The sequence below is a fragment of the Vicugna pacos genome, chromosome 1 (assembly GCF_048564905.1).
Source record: "Vicugna pacos chromosome 1, VicPac4, whole genome shotgun sequence".
NCBI lineage: Eukaryota > Metazoa > Chordata > Mammalia > Artiodactyla > Camelidae > Vicugna > Vicugna pacos.
Window position 1 is genome coordinate 112,485,400 of NC_132987.1, and position 14,577 is coordinate 112,499,976.

The window sequence follows — 14,577 nt, forward strand, 5'->3', positions numbered from 1 at the left end:
GTATGTACTGAATTAACAGTAAATTTCTATTGGTATGCGTATAGCTAAATAAGTTTTTTTTTAAAACTCTTACTATAACAGAGAATAACAAGTGTTGCTTATAAGACATTATATGGTCCTTTGATTTAAAGAAATAAGTTTAAACGTTCTCTTGGATTCATTTAAGTTCAGTCATATATTTCGGCAGCAATGGACCATAACATAACCTGCAGCCGTAAAGCAGAACCCCACAGCTGAACTAAAGCTTTTGATAGAAGAGAAAGTCAACCCGAGTTGCCAACTGTGAAGTCCTGACATGCATATATAGCCATGGTCTGAGTCATCTGCAGGGACGGAGGAGGCACACAAATGACACCACCGCCTCCCAAAAGAAGGGGAGAAATGCTGATGGTTAATGTCCCCCTTTGGCAGGTGTAATCAAGAGACATCTAGTCTCTTGTGTGATTTTTCTGACGAAATATTGACTTTCCTCTAAGCAATTTCTCCTTCAGATTTACACGGAAGCAAAACCCAAGGTGGCAACATGTCGTTCTACTCCCACCAGAGACCACAGGACAAACATGACTGCGCAGGCTTGGGCCCCCTTTCCATCTGCTCACTGGGTCTCCTGCACGTTCCATTCGGGGTCCAGGCACTCCAGGTTTAAATAATGAGTGTGGCGGTCAGCTAAGAACTTAGTATATCAGTTTTCAGGATTCATTTCCCTTTTAAATACCAGTTCTTAAGGACACAAATGGCTGGAATGGGTCAGAACAAACAACGGGACATCTTGTTATTGAATCAGTCAGTGGACTGCTTCTCACTTTGCTAAAGGCTCAGAGTGAACAGGTCAAACTGGCAACCCTAGTCATGACCTCAAGATGCTCAACGCCTCATTTTCCAGCCACTGCAGCCCAGGGATTGGACATTCTCTTCCTCCTGAAAGACAAATACCCATTTTCTTTCAGTCCCTAATATCTGGAGCAGTTCCGGACCCACCTGCTTTTCAAAGCCAAGGAAGAAGGATGACAATGACAGTGGAAAGAGAGTTTCCCAGAAGTGACTCCAGGAGGAAAGTGGCCCCAGCTAGTAAAGAAGTCGAGGTAATGAGGCCGGAGCGTTTGGTTATCAGAGGGCCCGTGATGCAGCATCCTAGGTGGAGCCATTCAGGATGCAGTGAGATCCCCTGAAGCCCTGGGACCTGAGTAGCAGAGAGTCATGGCGGGGAGTGAGTGCTGTCCGATTCCGGGTTCCTCACACAGGCAGGGAGAAGGACTGCTTATTCGATGTCAACCCCCAAAAGTCAAGGGCCAAGAAACAATCAGATATCCCGGAAGGCTGCCTTTGATCCAGCTCCAGGGGCAGCTTAGAAGACTGGTCAGGTGCCCACCTGGCTTCATCCTCAAGCACTACTTTCTTCTGAAGACTGAGGAAGATGTGCACTTCCAGTGCATCTGTAATTAACCAGGGTTTGGAAAGGATGCAGGTGAGGGGCTGGAGCTTGATGGCAGACTAACAGCAGAGTTCAATGTTATGGGCATTCGTGAGCTAGTAAAAGCATCTAACATAACTCCATTCTTTGTGTCAGCGGTTGATGTGAAATTATACTCAGTGTCAATCAAGGGACCACACACACCCACGCACGCCCATCCCAAAGTGAGGTGTCCACGGAGGCAACTACATCTGCTTTCTCGTCCACCCTGGAACCCACCTGATTGATGCTTGGGCGTCCCTGCTTCTTTTTGGAGGTAGTGTCCAGACCCCAAAGAGAAGAAAACCTGCTCCTTCGCTTGCTTGCGGATCTGGACATGGCCTGAGTACGTCTTCTGACTCCAGTTTCACCAGTGCGTGCGGCCACCTGAGGATGGCAAAGGGAGCATCACCAAGAGGGATGTGTCAGGACCGCTCACCTGTTCCTCCAGGTCCCACCCTCCAGGGACCTCTCCCCCTCCCTCACGCCAGCCAACGCTGACCCCACCACCCAAAGCGCCTCATCCATGACTTAGACCTATGGGGACTTTGAGGGCCCTTCTTGGATTCACAATATAAACAAAAGGTTGGCAAACTCGGTCACTGCCTGAAATCATCAGTAAAAATACATAAAATAGAAATAAAGTGTATTCTCTGTTTCCAAGAACTAGATGAGCTTCTGGTCACCCGCTTGAACCCTAGCATCAAGTTAAACTAACCATACTTTCTTGAGAGTCTCTCCAAACGGTACAGTGCTGTTTCTCCACTCTAACAACAACAACAAAAAAATGGTGCCTAAGTGTCGACAAAAATTGTGAAAACAGCACATGTTGGTTCCTGTGATTCCATATTAAATCTGATTTTACCAATCTCTTCTATTTAGTTTTCTCAGAATTACACAAAATCACTTTCCTTATTAAGCAAGTGGTAGCTGTCCCCCAATATCATTCTGCCTTCTGCAGATGTCACTGAGCATCTGGCCAAAAGTTGACTTTTCTTCCTCGTAGCAGGGAATGGGCTCCTGATAAAGTTCTGGTCAATGGGAAGTAAGTAGAAGGGTTATTTGCAATTTCCAGGACTGGTCCTTGAAAAGAGGGAGTTTTCCTCCATCCTGATGACAGGAAGGGCCACATGTTAGCTAGTCTAGGACATCTGTGTAGAAGCCTTTTAAGGATGGCAGAACTACTGGATGGAAGGGACCCGGGTCCACGAGGATAGTGAGACCACTGTACTAGCCCTGCATACCGTATGGTTAGGTGGAAGGGGAATATAAGCTTTATTTTGTTTAAAAAAAAGGAAGTGAAACTCTGTTGAGATATTTGCAAGGTGCCAGCAACCCAGACAAAAATTTCAAAAGGGAACATGCCAAATCTAAATCTGCCACTGTGCTCGCTGCTCAAGTCCATGCTGAATCTGTGAAGACTCCATAAAGCTCTTCCCAGGCAATCACTCAGGCTTGAACTTTATCCTGTGGCTTGTAAGCAAAGTCGCAGGAACTTGAGGGAACCTCTGCCAGGAGGTCTCAATAGGCCACCCACGGGCTCTCCTTTCAAAAAGAGGGAGTGCCAGGAGGTACAGCCAGTCAGACTAGAAACGAAACTTCCCGCCCGCCCTTTGTTGCTGGAGGTACATGTCTCAGAACTTACTTGTCACAGATTCCCACACGGGCAACTCCCAAAGTGACGGCTGCCAACTGGCAGCATCCTAGGGGATGAATGCTGTTGAGTAACACACGGAGCTTCCCCAGCAGCCAGCACGGTGGTTACAAGGTGCACAGCCCTGGGGTTTTCAGCATTAACAGGGCAAACTGCCTGGAAGCCCTCTGAACAGACTGGCCAAGACCCCCACGCCCACTTAGATCAGGAATCAAAACAGCTTCTCTGCGAGGGTGTTAGGGGGGAGGTTTCCTCAAAGCAAATAAGAGGAGGGAGCTAAGACGTCTCGTATTTTCTCAGCTTAGCGCAGAAGAAGAACCTAGATCAGGGCAAGTGAAAAGGTGGCATCCACGACAGTGATGGGAACGCTCTCCCAGAAAGAGCGCTAACCTACAATTATACTCAAGGTGCTGTGGGGAACAGAGCCACACAACAAAAGGCACATGTTTACATTAAATACGTAAACATTTTCTCTTCTCCATTTCCACCACTTTCTAAGCTAAAGGTAAACAAAGGTTGTAAAAGGAATAAATTATCATATGCTGACATACATAGATGCTCACGTAACTCTGTCAATACCAGTTAAGTCTATCTTAGCCCAAATGAGGCTAAAAACCACTGAATAAATAATGCTAACGGTAAAAATTCTAGAGAAAAAACAACCATGGGGTCTCTTATTTATAAACAGATACAGATAGACAGGCAGATGCGCGTGCGCGCGTACACACACACACACACACACAGCCTTCCCTCTACCCGTGGAGAATTGGTTCCAGGACCCCAAGGATACCAAAAATCCTACGCTCAAGTCGCATTTGCATATAACCTACACACATCCCCCTGTTTACTTTAAATCACCTCTAATTACTTATAATACCTAATACAATGTAAATTCTATGTACATAGTTGTAAGTACCATGTAAATACTATGGAACTCATTGGGCAAATTCAAGTTTTGCTTTTGGGAACTTTCTGGAATCTATTTTTTTTTTTAATATTTTCAATCCACAGTGGGTTGACTCCCCAGACAGAGAACCTGGGGAAAAAAGGGGTCAGCCATGTGTGTGTGTGTGTGTGTGTGTGTGTGTGTGTATCACAGCACACATCAAAATCTGTACTTATTGTGTTTATCTGATGGCTTACTCATTTATTTTCCATCTCTCCCACAAGAACATAAGCCCCAACAGGACAGGAACTCTGGGGCCGTTTGCTGCTATAACCCTAATCAGAGGACAGTAACTGGCATGTGCCAAGCACTCACATGTATTTGTTGACTGAATGAATAAATAAACAAACATCAAAAAGCAGAAGCAGAGGGCCTGCATAACATGCTTACACCAATTAAACAGTACCTCTTTAGTTTATAATTTGAGAAAAACAAGAGTCCAGAAGAGAAACTCAAACAGCCATAAATATTCTCAGTTACCAGCTGACCAGTTAGTTTACTCCATTCAACAAATGAGCTGTTCATTTAAGGTTCTTATAGCAACAATTCTAAACTGCTGGGGGCCTTGTAAACTGCAAAAGTAACTGCTACCCCCAGGACAATAATGACTCAAAATGAGCAAAAGGAAGGGAAAAAAAAAAAGCTGGCAAAAGAACTGCTGGCCAAGAGCTCTAGAGTTTCTCAATGATCTTTGCCCACACAATGTCTCCCTTTGTGGCCGGAACCTGATTACTCTGTCATTCTGCTCATCTGTGCAAACAAGAACAATGATAACCTTCTTTCAAAGAGTACAGCGGGGACCCTTCAGTTAATTACTGCAAATCGCTCAGCATTATGGGAAGCCCTCCTGGTGAATGGTACTTAAACTGTAGCTTAGATCTCCTCCCCTAGCCCTGTTGCCCTCACACCTCCTCCTCCTCCCATGCCCCCCACTTAAAAGAAGGAAAAGAAAAAAAGTCTGGACAAAGGCTAAATTGAAGAATGTTTCAATCCCAAGGGGGAAAAAATTTCTCTGGGGTCAAATGACAAGGAGAGGAGGAAAAAATTAGTATCCAATAAATCAGACTGTAAAAATTCCCTGCCCAGAATCTTCTACAGGAGACAGAGCAACAAACAGGAACAGATACCCAACAGGCTGAACTTGATCTGTCTGATTGAAACCCCTCATGGAAAAGAGAAGTTTGCAAGGACATACAGACACCCAGATGGGCGACACTGGTGCGGCTAGCGAAAAACTAACAAAGGAACAGAGAGTTGCACGTATGGAATTAAACAGTCTTCTTTAAAATCACTGACCAGAAAAACCTAAGAGTTACTAACCCTCCCACCCCCAATCTTCAGCTGGCCGGATTTTAACAGCTCGCCCATCAAAAGAAAAGTATGCACAAATCACAGATATTGAAGACAGAGGAAATTAGACACTCCGGAGCCAAATTATGGATGGGTAGTTCAGTGGCTTTTACTTCCTTGTCTCAGAGACGTTAGCTCCAATGGCTTTGCAGAAAATAATTAAGGCGTAGAAGTTTTAGGGAGACAGCAAAATTATTTTCTCCAAAGTCTATCAATTCCAGAAGGAAAGAGCCACTTGGGTGGCTTAGGATTAAGTATTAATACTGATGCCACATCGTGGGTATCATAAGCTCCCTTAATAAAAATGCTTCCTCCGGGGAAGCGTATAGTTCAAGTGGTAGAGTGCACACTTAGCATATCCAAGGCCCTGGGTTCAATCCCCGGTACCTCCTGTAAAATAAAATAAAAACCTAAGTACCCCCCCACCACAAAAACAAACAAACAAAATTTTTAAAAAAAGTTTCCTCAATTTATGACATTCTCATAATATGGTAAACAAGAATTTTTTTTTTTTTTTTTTTTTTTTTTGCAGAACAGGCAAACTGAGATTTGGTTAAGTTACAAAGTGGTGTCCAGGTCTCAAATAACCCAAGAGCCACAAACTGAAAACCATTTGCAAGATTTATTCATCACAGCACTTTGACCCATCCCTATTGAAAAAAAAAAAATTAGGACTTAATAGCTATACGGAGAGGTGGTAGCCAGGGAGACCAAGAGCTGAGCTGTAATTAGTAGAACAAATCAGGATGCCAGTTTTAATAACTCCAGAAATTGGTTTAAGACTTCTTTAAAAATGTAAATCTACCCTAATTATCTGAATGATGACGCTAATCTATTTATAAAGAACACAAACGCCTCTGACTGAATTACAGCTCTGAATTCAATTGAAGGGTACAGCTGACAGGGCGAGCCAATTGCCGCACAGCTAAGGTTCTCCAAAGCAGTTTCTGGGATCTGGGACTTAACATTTAATTCCACAGCAAATGTACTAAGGTGCAGTACATTTTAAGTGGGTGTTGATTTGGATAGGCTAAAACCGTGTTACTCACATAGCAATTTTTGAGAAGAAAGGAGCCCAAAGTACATTGAGCTGTTAGCAATTTAGCAAGTACTTGAAATTACAGATTGCAAACACACAGCACAACTATACAATCTGCCGCTCCAGAGGTCAGCAGAAAATTCTCTTCCCCAAGTAACTACGTATGTGGGGCTGATTAACATGGAAGATCTTGGCCATCCTATAACGCATCCGGTATTTATGGCCACCAAAACTATGATAAAAAATACCGAAAAGGGAGATTTCGAAAGGGATCTATGTTCAAATACACAGTGAAGGTGTTTTCACATGGGCAAGTGAGAGAGAAAGAAAACACATTTTATGTATGAGAGAGCTAGCTCTCCACTTACCATTTCCATAAAGTTAACATAAAAATGTCTCCGGGTGTGAAAAAGATGACACTGTCTAAAAATCACATGAGTTATCCACAAGTACTACATGCAAAGATCTCTGAAGGTAATACCGCTCATATTTTCTTTGCACAATAATTGAGGGCCCATCAAGAGAGGCTTAAGTAATAAATTTCAGAATAGATTCAAATGAAGATTTGCATCCACAGCCGAGAGAGGACAAATCAGAAATCCACACAGAGCAGTAAACCAGAAAAGCACTTCAGAGACTCTTGTCAAGTTGTGCCCAGGATTAATAGTCAAGGTGAATGTTTCTCAGAAAATACCTTAGCTTCTACTCACCAGGGCATGAAAAGATGACACAGAAAAGATTCCAAGGCGACCCATTGCCACTTTCGTTGGCCGACTTGCAAAAGCAAGTAGCCTTTTAGGGTTCGGCAGCTCCCCACCCTGGAGACTAGCTAAATAGCAGCGGTAACGAAATAGGTCCATTTGGAACTGTTCCAGGTTTTGCTCCCAAACGAAGATCTACAGGGGTGAAAATATGGGAAAAGAAAGGGGAGGAAAGAGAAGACAAACGTTAAGAACTTCATCCTACACAAATGTTACAAATCTGTGTATTGTAAAGGTATTCATTTTAATCCTAAGGGGTAAACAACAGGGACCCTGAGTTTCTTAGGTAACAGCAGGTTAAGTCTTATTGTTTCCATAGTTTACATGTTTTTCTGCAGAGATCTATAGTCATACATTCGGTATGAGAAATAAAAAGGATATCCTTCATTGCTCTGTGTCTCCCCGTGATGGATTTCATGTTTGTGGGCATGACAGGGCCACCAGCTGCGGGGTCTGGACCACAGAACCATGGCGGAAGAAGTGAAAAATGGAGGCTATCCAGCACTGGAAAATTATATGACTTACCAAGAAAAAGCTTTTCATAGGAAGGCAGAGAAGAAGAAAAGTGACTTAAAAATCAGAGGAAAATAAGCCAAGAGCTTTGGGGAGGAGGTGGGTGGTAGCACATACAGGGTGGGAAGTGGAAAACACTAGATGGAAGAGAGCCAGACTCTGGAATACACAGTTCCAACCAGAGGATACCTCTGAGATAGTTTCAGTTTTCAAAGAGGCAAAACAATACCCATCTCCTGAGGCTGATATGACAGTTGAACAAGATAATGCAAGAATAAGACTTGGTACAGGGCCTGGCATGTAGTGAAGGCTCAGAGATGTTAGCTGTGCTGTGGACATTGATTAATGGTTGGTTATCTACCTTCTCACTTCAACTTAAAATACAGTGCTAGTGTACACACCTATGCACAGCACTATTCACAAGAGCCAAATGGAAACAGCCCAAATGTCTACCAGCGGATGGATAGGGGATAAACAGCCTGGGGTGTAGCCTGTATACACACCACAGAATAACATTCAGCCATAAAGGGAATGAAGTACATACGCTACAATGTGGATCAATCTTCAAAACATTATGCCAACTGAAAGAGGTCAGACACAAAAGGTCACATATTGGGCAATCCCATCTGTATGAAGCATCCGTAACTGGTAAATCCACAGAGACGGAACACCAGGGGCAGAGGGGAGTGGCTGTTCAACAGGTACGGGGTTTCCTTTTGAGGCGAATGACAGGGTTTTGGAACTAGACAGAGGTTGTGCTTATTCAACACTCTGAATGCACTAATTATCACTGAATTATATACACTTTAAAATGGTTAGCTTTGTGTTATGTGAATTTCACCTCTGTTAAAAAACAAAACAAAACAAAAATACAGTACCAGGTAATAGACAGAAAGAATAGACAGAGAGAAATACGGAAGATCACATGCTGGTCCGTGTCATCAACTGTTTGATTATTTAAATAGCATTTACTTCATATTAGGCAAAGTTTCAAAGCGGTACTAGGTAGCTATCACTGACTTTAAAACAATTAAATAGAAGGCAAAAATGTCCTCTGTTATCTCAGTAAATCCTTCCTTTTTAGTATGAAATATACTTATGCTCATATACAGCAATTACACACGTATTTCTTAAAACACTCTCCTCCTTTTCTAAATTCAGAAGTCCAAATGTATTGAGGAGTCAGAAATGAATCCCCACCATAGCTGAGCACCAAGTCAACCTGGTAACATGGGGGATGAAACTGCAGAGTTTCCAATTACACGGATCCCCAAGAATAACGTGCCATTGGTGGGAGCGAGGGCCGCCTCTATTAGATTTCCGTCTTTCATTCAGTGTAATATTGTTCCCTTTAGCTCAAAACAATCAACTGTGAACAATGGATGAGGAAAACTGACAGTCACAATAAAGATTTTAGCAGCCTGGATGACAGCTGACAACAAGATAACCAACGTTTCTCGATTCCGAGGCAGCGGAAAAACTTTAAATAAGACCTAAGGATTTTGCCCACATCTCAACACAGAAGAACAATTACCTGATCTAAAATAGTTTTCTTCTTCTTTGAATCGGTGACTGAAGACAGCTGCATCTCACCCATTTTCTTCATCTTTTCATCCATGTCAATCTTTTGTTCCAGTTTTTTGATTTCTGACTTCAGGAGTCGGAGCGTGTCTTCTTTGTGGTGGTGTCTTGCGACAGCGGCTGCACAGGCAGAGTGGATGGCGGTGATCCAGTTCTCCAGCTCTGTCTGGCTGGTGGTCTGTCAGGGGGAGCACGGAGTGGGGGCGAAGAAGACACAGGGCACCTCTTAGGTTAGGAGATGAACCAGTGCATTTCCAGACAAGCAACAGCTGAGAGTCAAGGAGGCAGGTCTAGATATCCCATGGGGAAGGCTAACCTTTCTGACCTCCTCCCTCAGAGAACAGATAAAATAAGTTAGTCTTAGGTCAGACACCACCCAATCTCCAGCCCACAAGGGCTGTCAGAAATGAAGCCGCCATGTCTGCTAACCCAGTGTACTTATTGAACTCACTTGTTGCAATGGACCCAATGTCTGTGTCCCCCATCAAATTCAAATGTTGGAAACCTAACCCCCAGTGTGATGGTATTAGGAGATGGGTTTGGGAAGGTAATTAGGTCATAAGGGTGGAGCCTTTATACAGGGGATTAGTGCCCTTATAAAAAGAGGTCAACAAGCTTTTTTTTTTTTTGGACCATGAGAATTGCCATTTATTCCCAAAGTTCTGAAGTTGCCAAAATCATCACCAAGGAGTCACCGAGGGGTGTGTAAGGGGACAAGGAGGCCCCAGTAGCTCCCTTCTGCCATGTGAGTACACAGCAAGGAGACAGACAACCAAAACCCAACCATGCTCCCACCCTGATCTGAGACTTCCAATCTCCAGAATGTTTAAAAGCCACCCGGTCTATGGTAGTTCGTTACAGCAGCCCGAACTAAAACACTCGTGTATGTGATAATCCTGCAGAGCTTAGTTTCTAGTTAAGACGGTTGCTGTGAAGCAAAGGCCAGTTTTCAGAAAGTTCCGGTCAGTTCCAAGGGGGGAATGAGGCCGAGGGATATTACTGGCCAAAGAAGATGCAACAACCCTGCCCCCGTGAGCAGCAGTGACCTCCATCCTCAGGGCCCACGCCAAAGACAAGCAGCCGTGACACCACGAGGGCTGGGAAACTGGTTCAAGGCAGCCAGAAGCGGCGCTGCCCCAGGGGACACAGGGAAGCATCTAGAAACAGCGATCACCCAGAAGCACTCCAGACACTAAGAACGACCAGGTCAGAGGGGGTGTGAACACAACGTTGGACGACACCGCCAACGGGCAGGTGACTTCAAAGTGGACTTGCTGTGACCCCAGGTGCTCTGGACACGGAAGGTGGAGAAACAGTTTGAGGAGACAGCTCATGTGTAACAATGTGCTATGACTAATTCTTTAGGAACTCAATCAATGACTATCCCCTTAAGCCCAGAGAAGTTTAATAAACACTCAGAAGTTAGCTCCTCGGAACAAAGGGTCTATTTAGCAACCTCAACATTAAAGTAGCTGACAACATCATTTCTCATACACAAAACACTGGTGTATTCGTTTCCCTCTGATGCATCCTCTAAAGTTTCCGGACTCATTTGAACAATGGTTTGCAAACAAAATTCTACAAACAGGACATAACTGACATTTAAGTCAAGGCACCACCGCAGGTCTCCATATTATTTCTGAATCTCATCAGTTTTGTGTACCACAAAGGAAACTGCATCAAATATTACAAATGGTGTCTGCCAGCAGACACACCTAGACAATCCGGCAGTTATTAGATTTACAATGAAATATTTGCCTGTGTCTAAAGAAGACTTTTCAATAAGCTAGACATTCTCATAAAGAAACAGCAGAAGCAGCACCCAATAAATGGAATCATTCTGTGAGGACTGAGTGGAAAAAGAAGAAGAGATAAAGACACTGGAAGTCAAAGGTAGAGAAATTAAGGAAAAAATGCACATGTCTGTATATGAGGTTTCTCTCTCTTTTTTTTTTTTTCATTATGTACCTAGGACTTAATCATCTTATAACTGGAAGCCTGTATCCCTGACCCTCTTACTCTATTTCACCCACCCTCAACCCATCCTTTAAGAGTTAAAGATTCAGCTTAAAATGTTTAATATTTAAATTCCTCTTGAAAAGTGATTGCCTTACATTTTGCCTTTATATTATCACTTTAAAGAAAAACACAGAGTTTAAGATTCTCCCACATAGAAAACCACCATGCTTATTCTTGCCTAGTAGAACCAAAATGTTTGCTGGTAGGGTCTCCTGGTGCTTCAACCTTCATGCATATTTTGCTAGGTAGGTTGTTTTTTCCTTCTTTTTTTTATTTATTAGAGAAGGAATCAGCTCAGATGGGAAAACAACCAAGTAAGAATTCTTTCCTAAGAGAAAAACTTCTTAGAAGAAAATACCCAATGTTGGTGAAGAAATGGAGCAACCAGAATTCTTGAGTGCTGCCAGAGAGTACCCTGGTATAGCTCCCTTGGAAAAGTATTTGTTAATACCTACTAAAGTTGAACATATACACACCTTATGATGCCCAAAACGCACTCATGGGTATATACCCAGCAGAAATGCATTCCTATGCTCACCAAAATATATGTACCCCAAGGTTCACAGCAGTATAGTTTGTAATGGACAAAGCTAGAAACTATCCCAATACCTGTCAACAGTAGAATGGATGAATGGTGGAGGGTGGGAATAGCTCAGTGGTATAGTGCGTGCTTTGCATGCACGAGGTCCTGGGTTCAATCTCCTGTACCTCCATTAAAAAAAAAAAACAAAACTAGGGGAAAAAAAAAGAATGGAAGAATAAAGTGTATAATCACACAGTGAAATACTACACAGCTAGGAGAATGAAAGATCGGTTACTATACATTATAAGATGGCTCAATCTCACACACGTAACATGGCGGACAAGAAGTCAGACACCCAAGAGAATAGACTACAGGGCTCTATTTATGTAAAGTACAAACACAGGCAAAACGCATGCGCACTGTTAGAAGTCAGAAGAGCTGTTTGGTGGGAACGGGGTCGGAGGGTAGCATCTGGAAGGAAGCACAGGGGTGTCTCTGGGTTGCTGGCCATGTCCTGCGTCTCGATCTGGGTGCTGGCTATGTGAGAGTATAACACAGGTGGGGTGCCCAGTCTGTGAAACACCATCAAAATGCATACTTTTTAGTGCACATATTTTATACTTTAATAGAAAGTTTTTAAAAGATCCTTGATATATTACATAGTATTCAAGTATAATTTTTCTATAACTATCCTAAAAATATTATACTTCAGAGTCTATTTTCCATGTCCCTGGAAGGCTGCAATGGAAGTTCCCAACAGCAGGGCGTTCTCTGGCAGCATCTGATAAACAGCTAGTCCCTCAAGCCAAAATGCGCTTTCCCCTTTGTATGCAACTCAGTGGAAACACGGAGCTTTTAGATGTGAGGGGAGCTGGTGTTTCACCCCGTGGGAATGTTCTGGATGAAATCCATGCAGAGGTAGCATGTGTCACTGAAGAGAGGTTATGTCTCCCGTATAAACAGCTGGTGCGTCAACGCTCAGCGGGAGGTCAGTATCTACTCCCCAAGAGCATCCTCACTCATCTCTGCCTCCACTCCTCACCCCCAACCCCGAGGGGGAAAAGGAAACACCTACCACCCTGACATAACATCTGAGGAACAGAAAGAGCTTAAACTCTTAATACAAACTCTGCTAAGTACAAGCTACAAATTTCACATTTTAAAGAAATATACTCATTGAGAAGGGGGTCCAGGTGACCACTTCACAGATGAAGAAACTAAAGCCCAGTAAAATAAGGGATTACAAGATAATTTATTACAAACTCCAATCTCGACCAATCCTATACTTTTCAAAGAAATTTTGTAACATGCTATGCTCCTAAATCCCCAGTCTTCGTTGACTGCTCTTAAAGTCTAGCTGTAGGTTCTTTAGTGTTGTGTACTCATTTTAAGCTCTCGTTAGGGACACATAAGGATGGAATTTTCCTGATCCCTCTGAAGTTAGACATGGCCATGTCACTTGGCTGTAGCCAATGAATTCGAGTAGAAGTGACACGTGTCACTAAACAAAAGCCTGACTCATCCTATTCTTGTCCTGTGAAAGCACATGGCAAGATGGAGCTTCTGTCAGCCTTCGTGGTCCCTAAGTGTCCAGGATGAGATCAGCTTCACAGCCAACATCCATCAGACATATGGAAAGAATGAAAAGGTAGGTTTAAGCCATGGAGATGTGAGGGTTGCTCCTTACTGCAGCATAACCTAACCCAACTTGACTGATACATTAGCAAAATAAGAATTTCATTTCAAAATAAGTGATGCTTTTTAAATAAAACTCTGTATGTTACACTGTTAACCTCCAAGAGGAGCCACAGTCTGACAGGTTCTGGAGAACAAGGGCCTTTTGCTCTCTTCACTTAATGAAAAGAGAGCCCCTCCTTCCTTCCACCTGGGAAGGTCTCCGTCAAACTCAGCCAAGGGCAACACACTCCATTTTGATGTCAGAGAGTTTATGTTTGCCTCCCAGTTAAGGGGGAGAAATGACAGACATATACCAGTTGTGGACTAAACATCCTTTCAAAGGTATATATGTAATCCTAACAAAATAGCTATCCTAGAATTTATTTATTTAAAAGAAAGGAAGATGGTGGTTGCCAGAGGCTGGGGAAAGGGGAGAATGGGGAGTCAGGGTTCAGTGGGCACAGAGTCTCAAGTTCTGCAAGATGAAAAGATTTCTGGTGATGGATGGTGATGACAGCTGTACAACACCGTGAATGTACTTAAAGCCACTGAACTCTGCACTTAAAAACAGTTAAGATGGTATGTTATGTATATTTTATCACAACTTTAAAATTTTCAAATAAGACAAAATTAAAAAGGGGGGGGGGGAAACATGCCAAGCCCCATAATCTAGAGAAAGACGTTTAGAAAAGTGTGATTGCAGCTTTATGAAATATTTAGCCATCAGCCCTTTCAACCATTCAGTACACTCAAGCCTCCAAACTCTTTTCAAACCTGTCAGAGACTGAAGGCAGTTCCATTAGAGGGAATTTTCGCTCCTGCTGTCCTGTCTAAATAAAACAGTGGTCTCTGCCATTCTCTATCATTAAGACAAATCAATTTCTAAGAAGCACAATGCACTAAATTCACTAAATTTCAGCAGAGTTTGTCCTTTGGCAGTGGCATACCCGGGGCTACATGTGGATGAGAGGGGTGGACAGAGACCATGCCGACTGTATCAACAGCAAGTTAAATAGAGAAAACTGTTGAGACAGTTCACATACATTTACAGGCTTAACACTTCA

At 43.1% G+C, this 14,577-nt stretch overlaps 1 protein-coding gene across 15 annotated transcripts in view; it reads right to left on the minus strand.

Annotated features, from left to right (window-relative positions):
* TIAM1 (TIAM Rac1 associated GEF 1) overlaps positions 1–14,577 on the minus strand; it is a 354,254-nt gene that overhangs the window by 84,963 nt on the left and 254,714 nt on the right. For all 15 annotated transcript variants that reach the window (XM_072968300.1, XM_072968313.1, XM_072968310.1 and 12 more), the window contains 3 exons: positions 9,248–9,472; positions 7,150–7,335; positions 1,691–1,837 (listed from right to left, as the gene is read on the minus strand). In XM_072968300.1, the coding sequence (XP_072824401.1) occupies positions 1,691–1,837; positions 7,150–7,335; positions 9,248–9,472 (558 nt within the window). The remainder of the gene's footprint in view (positions 1–1,690; positions 1,838–7,149; positions 7,336–9,247; positions 9,473–14,577) is intronic.